At 37.5% G+C, this 6,883-nt stretch overlaps 1 protein-coding gene across 2 annotated transcripts; it reads left to right on the top strand.

Annotated features, from left to right (window-relative positions):
• Positions 1–1,650: 1,650 nt before the first annotated feature.
• Positions 1,651–5,955, top strand: LOC121236515 (serine/threonine-protein kinase ATM). Of its 2 annotated transcripts, none has more exons than XM_041132959.1 (3): positions 1,651–1,863; positions 2,063–3,729; positions 3,870–5,955. In XM_041132959.1, the coding sequence occupies exons 2-3, from the start codon at positions 2,127–2,129 to the stop codon at positions 5,816–5,818; spliced, it is 3,552 nt and encodes a 1,183-aa protein (XP_040988893.1). In that variant the 5' UTR covers positions 1,651–1,863; positions 2,063–2,126; the 3' UTR covers positions 5,819–5,955. The 2 variants fall into 2 exon arrangements, with proteins under 2 accessions (XP_040988893.1, XP_040988892.1); XM_041132958.1 differs by having other exon boundaries at positions 3,864–5,955.
• The last annotated feature ends 928 nt before the right edge of the window (positions 5,956–6,883 follow it).

The raw sequence follows: 6,883 nt of genomic DNA, 5'->3' as shown, positions 1-6,883 counted from the left end.
CTTAATTGGTATACACTGATTTTACATTTTCAAAAACGGATATCACATTGGTTACCCTTCTAAACCAGTACTTCCAGTCTTATAGATTCTGGTTCGGTTCAGTCCGATTTTCTGATTTTTAATATATATTAAATCTTTAATCTCTTATACTTATATATATAAATATTAGTAATACACTAATACTATTAGTATATAGAAATACTATTGGTATAGTACTATTACTATATGTTAGTGATAATATAGTAATTAATATATTAATATATATTAGTATTACTAATATATTTATCAAAAGGAATATGTTGAGAATTTATTAACTCATAAAATATGATCAAATAAATGTTCATATTTAAGATTAAAATTTTATGTTATAAATTATAATATAACATTATTTTTATATATAATTATAATTTTAAGGAATTATATATAATATAAAAAATATTATATATAATATTAAAAATTAATTAAAAATATATAATATGAGAACCAATTCGATTTGGTCTTAGAAAACATAAAATCGAGACCAAACCAATTATGACCGATTTTTAAAATGGTGGAACGGGTCCTGAACCAATCCGATTCAAAATTGAACCGAACTGAACCGAACTGGTCCCGATGGGTTCAGGTCGGTTTTCCAATTTATTTTTACAACCCTAGTTGGACCACCCCTTCGAAGGTGCATGGTCATCCTATTTTTTAAAATTTAGATCTATGTATTTATTTATTATTAGAAATGATTAAGTGTGAGTGTGTTTTAATTTATTTCTTAATAAAAAGTGAATAAAAAGAAATATCTTGTTCAAATTTTTATTCAAGGAAAGTTATTTATACAGCTATAGAATTGTAAATTTTGTGCATTCTCTTTAAAAAAATGAACAAATTTGGAATCCAGAACCAATATTTTTAAAAGAAATATGCGGACCTTGCAAACATTAGGACTATATTTAGTATTACTCTTTACTAAAATGTGAGATTCTAAATTCTTCTCTCTTTAAGTAAAGTATAATTAAATATAATACATGTTGGTGTGTGCATCAAGAGCATAGAATATTTAAACAGTAAGATAGAGGGGCGCCCACATGGGCAAACCCCTCTTGTGCTAGCATGTAACAAATGACTTAATGGTTATGTGTTACATGCTTAAGAATTAAAGTGACCGTTTGCCACTTTATTGTATGACTTAAGGTTGACTTTTAAGGCCAGTTGTATGAGATATACAAGAAAGACTATATATAGCCTCCTTAAATGGTTCTCAAAAAATTTCAAAAAGTATAGAATCTCTATTTTTTTTTTCTCTTTTGTGAAAGTATTTAGATTGTGAATTTGTTGAGTATTACTCTACTTTATTCTACTTAATTATTTCATTATTAAGAAGAGACGTTTGAGACTTACTGGATTATTTATTCAAGCTGGATAAACTTATAGAACAATTCAATACGCTGTACTTGATGTATTCCGCTATATTCTCTAACATAAACATTATATATAAAACAAGTTGAAATAGATATTAAACATGTTTAAACATCTTTAATGTGACATATAAAATGCTAGTTCTACACTCAAACAGAGTAACGCATGTTAGTTTTTATGTTTTTACCACTTTACCCTGCCATGTGTCATCCATCTAACATTACCCTAATTCTCTCTTATCTCCTTCCCTTTCTCTCTCTGACTCAACTCACTCTCTCTCCGTGGCCATATCAAGCACAATGAAGACGTGATCGTCGCTACCGACAACGGTGTTCTTAATCTTATGTACCCATTATAATGATCTCTTCAAGAGTTCTAATATCTCTGAAGGATCAAACTTGTTCTTCAGCTTGGACGGGTTGGATCAAGCACTAATGTTAATCCTTTGTTCTTCAGGTACTTCTACCTTTTTCCTTTCATTTTTATTTTTTTATTTTCTTGGCTAATTTTGCATCTATTACTGAAGTATTCTTTTTGGCCTTTTGTTTTTTTCCCCTTTTTTTCGTGTATTGCTCGATTGGGATCTTTCTATGAATGGTATACAGTGTATATAGTAACAAAGCTTTCATTTTTATGTTTGTTTTCTTTTGATCAGTGAAGTTGTTGTGAGATTGATATATTCGGCAAAGGAAAGAACTCTCTGGAACCTTTTTTGACATATGGAAAACCCAAAAACCCCAGAAACCCTAGAAGCTAAAGAGCCAGGTCATAAAACCCTAGAAGAAGCTTCTGAGTGTGCTGGGATGTCTGATCTGAGTGAGAAATGTGCTGGGTCAGAATCCATTCCGGAGATTTCGGTTGAAGAAAATGGAAAAGTGGTTGATGTAAAACATAACGGTGTTGGGGTGGATAATGTGGGACTGCTAGATCAAGTGGTTGAAGTTGATGAAATCAACGGTGGTATTGAAGATGAAAACGTGGTTGCGGTTGTGGAAACAGTGGCCAGTATTGAGGAGAGTTGCATAAATGGTGTTGGTATTGAGAAGGGTTGTCTGGTAGAAGGTGGGATGGATAGGGATGATGACGCACCAAAGGGTTCCAAGGACTCAAAATTGGACCGGGGATTAGTGGGTTTGGTTAGTAATGGAAGTAACAATGAGGGAGCTGAGAAGATTGTGGAAGAAAAGGAAATGAAAGATGATAGTAGGATGGGATTAGATGAAGTTGATTTGACAAGGAAGATAGACGTTTCCAGAGATGGTATATCACTTTTCGTGGATATTTGTGGTCCTCCTTCCAGACTTAGTCAAGATAACATTGATGAAGAAAAATGTTTTGGATTAATGTTCACCAAGGAGAAGCCAAGTGAAGCTGGCAATGTGGAGGAGAAGGGAAATGATAATCTAGAATATAATTTTTCTGTGGGTGATGTTGTATGGGTTAAAACTAAAAGTCAAACATGGTGGCCAGGAAAGATTTATGATCCTTCGGATGTACCGGGGTTTTCTGCAAAGAGTGAGCAGAGGGAATGTTTACTTGTCGGATATTTTCAGAGCAGCCATGTTGGTTGGTGTAGCCCATCACAATTGAAGTCTTTCCATGAGCACTTTGACCATATGTTGGGGCTAAACAAGTCAAGAACTTTTGTTGGAGCTGTGGAGAAGGCTGTGCATGAGTTTGGTAAGCGTGTGAAGATGGAGATGACGTGTTCTTGTGCTCTGAAACAAGGTCAGCAATCAAGTGGTGATGGTCAATCCAAGAAAAGTGTTTGTGGACTTGATCGTAAATCTGGTGAACTTGGTGAATTTATGGCTACTCAGTTTGAACCTGCTAAGTTTCTTCTGCAACTTAAAACTCTAGCGGTGGTTGTTTCTATGCCTGGCATGATTGAGTTTTCTGTCGCACAAAATTGTCTATCAGCATTCTACCATTCCGTGGGCCACTCCCAGTTGCCAATGCAGGTACTCCAGGAAACAAGTGATATTGAAAATGGTTATGATGACATGTCAATGGTTGAAAGCAAATTTGTTGTTAAGACTGAAGACAACGTTACATGCTCAGCTGATGAGAACTTGCAAACCACTCCGCTTACTGAGTCACAGAAAGAATCAGAGAAAGGGAAAGAACGTTATAACTCAAATGGCATGGCATCTAAATCCATAAAGAGAAAGGAGGAGAAGGTTTTTGAGTCGAGAGAACGGAAGAAGAGCAGGTACTTATCTTTCCCTTATATAAACTGGGAGCAGAAAGGCTTGCCAACCGAAACAGAAGACTCTAAGTCTCCAAAAGTTCCCGAAGAAGTGGATACAAACGTCAATTCAGGTCAGTTTACTTTTCTCTAGATAAGCCTCTCTCTTGTATACTTGCTATGCACTTGGGTTGTGCCTTTTGCGCTTTTTAATAAAGAGGTTGTGCCTTTTGCGCTTTTTAATAAAGAATTCTTACTTATAAAAAAGATTCAGGTCAGTTTACTGGGTCCCCTGCCGTTGCTAAGTGTAGCAGCAAGAGTTTCTGGAGGAAATGGTACAGGAAATTTGTAAGGGGGAGCAATAAACTCGGTAAATCAGATTTAATAAATGCATCTTCAGCTGAATTGCTCTCTGAACTCCAGTTTAGAGCTGTGGATTGTCTATATCGAAGCGAGAGTGAAAGTTTCAATTCAATTGAGTGGTTCTTTTCCAGATTCAGAGTTTCAGCGTATCATGACGAATCTGCTTATGATATGGACTGCAAGAATATGGCTGCTCAGAATGAGACCATAGCTGCCGAACCCGTCTTTTTGGCAGGGAATACACAGGAGAGTAAGCACCCTCCCCCTGCTGCTAAATCAGTTCTAAAGAAAAGAAAGAAACAGGCATTTTCGCAGCATTTAGGGGCTGAGCGTAGTTCCAGCATTCCGAATTTGGTGGGAGGCAATGTCTCTGGTGTACAGGATGCTAATGGAAACCAAGGAAAAAGTTCAATTGAGATTAGTCAACTGGCAACAGACGCTAAACCGGAGGAAAAGATGGGAAAGAAAAAAGGAAAAGCAAACTCAGGCCGCTTGAAGACTAAGTCACTTTCAGGCCTATCAGACGTCAATATAAACATCGCAACTAATACTTCGTTCTTGACAGATTGCTTGGGAATGGGCCACCCCATGCCCAGTGGTAGACTTAAGCAAACAGAACCCAAAGAAGGAGTGAGTCCGAAGTGTCTGCAAAATAAACAAGGAACTCAAATTCCAGATTTGAATGGGAACAGTGCCATATCCATATTGTCAGTTCAAGATCAACTGGATACAGGTCGTGTTGCTGCTTCTCCGGGTAAACCTGAACCTAAAAAGAGAAAGAAGAAAGTAACTGCTCCAGGCTTACAAAATCTGAATGGAAATATTGCTGAATCTGGTTCATTGGTCATAGATCTTGGGGTAATGAGCGCACATCCTCTTGATAGTATCACTCAGAAAAGTAATAGGGAAGTGAAGGAAGAAGCCACTTCAGTATGTCTGAACTCTAAACTTGCTGCTGGCCCTCAGAGTTTAACTGGAAGTGGTGCTAAGCCTGGCATGTTGGTTAAAGACCCACAAGATATTTGCTTCGGCTCAGGTGAAGGTAAACCCGGTAAGAGAGGGAGAAAGAGAAAGGATAAAGCCGCTTCTGAGAACAAACCCATTATAGGCATTCCAGATTTGAATGGATTAAGTGCTGAACACAGCTCATTGGGAAAGGAATTTCATGAGGCTAACGGTCTCTTGTCTCAAATTAAATCTGAGCCAAAGAAGAGGCGGAGAAAAGGAGAGGCTACCTCAGAGCATCATAGAAGTAAATTGACTCCTAGGAGGCCAGATATTAATATCAGTCATGATAGAATGGAGACTAATGAAACCGCCCTAGGGACTGCTCTTCTATTGACATTTGCCACAGGAGTTCCAATGCCTTCAAAAGAAGATTTAGTCTCAACATTTTGTAGGTTTGGACCCATAAAGGAATCGGAAACACAGTTGTTGAAAGATTCTGATAGTGCCCAGGTGGTTTTTATGGACAGTTTTGATGCTACTGAAGCTTTTCAGAGTTTAGAGAAGAATGCCCCTTTTGGTGCAGCCCTTGTAAATTTCCGACTTCATCATCCTTTATCAGATATCTCTCTAGTTTTGGAACCAGATAGGACTTTACTCACAGCCGTAGGCCTCACACCAATGGAAGCATCTCCGATGAATGGAAAGCCTTCCGGGTCAATGCCTAATCCTGATGAGGCACCTGCACTTGACTTTATAAGGCAAAATCTTCAGGCGATGACATCAATGCTGGAGAAATCTGGAAATAATCTTTCTCCAGAGACGAGAGCCAAACTGGAAGGCGAAATTAAAGGTCTCCTGACAAAGGTGAGCTCCATGGCTGGTTCTTCTTCCTCTACTTTACAGGGACTGTAAGATTTGGGGATACCTTGTTGTAGATTTCATTAACTTAACTCTTATTGGTCTTCTCTGGCACTCTTATCTGAATGTTGATGTTAGAATTGCAAACTTATTTAGTTTGTTGCAATTGAGGAGCTATAGTTCATGGCTCATAATCTGTGGAGCTACATGCATCTTTATTTTTGTGAATTTGTAATCTCCGGAGTCACGGATCCTGCTGATGTGGCATATTAAAGGACAGTCATTTAAAATGTTCCACATCAACAGTGGGATGATAAAAATCTAGGAAGAAGAATAACATTTTTCGGGCAAAAGGGAGAGAACCTATGTTCCGGTCCATGCCATCATACATATCTGTTGACATGCCTTTGATCAACTTGAATGGCTAAGTATCTGGTTTCTGTTTGCTTTAAAACTCGGAATTGTATGTAGAATTTTAAACCCCAAGGGGTTGACCAGGTGGTGAAGGTTTTTGGTTTTAGAGTATCACTCCCTTTAAGGTCTTAAGGTTCAACACCTCATGGGTGCAAACAATCATTTGGAGCCACACCTCCTGATGAAAAGTTAGCGATTTAATCAATTATGTAGGGAAACTTCCGAAAGTGCGGTACACGGGACCGGGCTTTTCTTTGCAAGGGTGAGTCTGAAGGGCCTTGCCTTGGAAATGTTTCCCCACATATAGGTTGAATTTTAGAGTTTGAATTGCAAAATTTCATCAAATTGCATTAAAAACATACCTATAAAAAAAAGGTGCATTAAAAACATGGGTTCAATGGCATGGCTAAATTTGAGTCGTGCAAAGTTGCACCTTCGAATGATGAAACTCTAGAGCAAAGTTAATTTTCCGATCATGCTTTCCCCGTGCCATGGTTTCATTTCCCGGCTCGATTGGCCTGTCAAATGCTATGCATCACTTTCTATTTTCTGATCAAGCTGATGAGGATAGAGTAATTAAGTTCAGAGTTTGATGCAGGTACAAGGTATCAAAACATAGACGAAAAAAAAAAACACAATACAGCATATCCCCCATTATTCTCCATTCAAATTTCAAACAAGATAATCAACATATCAGAAACAACT

Source organism: Juglans microcarpa x Juglans regia, chromosome 6S (genome assembly GCF_004785595.1).
Source record: "Juglans microcarpa x Juglans regia isolate MS1-56 chromosome 6S, Jm3101_v1.0, whole genome shotgun sequence".
Taxonomy (NCBI): domain Eukaryota; kingdom Viridiplantae; phylum Streptophyta; class Magnoliopsida; order Fagales; family Juglandaceae; genus Juglans; species Juglans microcarpa x Juglans regia.
This window is presented reverse-complemented; position numbering and strand designations above follow the sequence as displayed.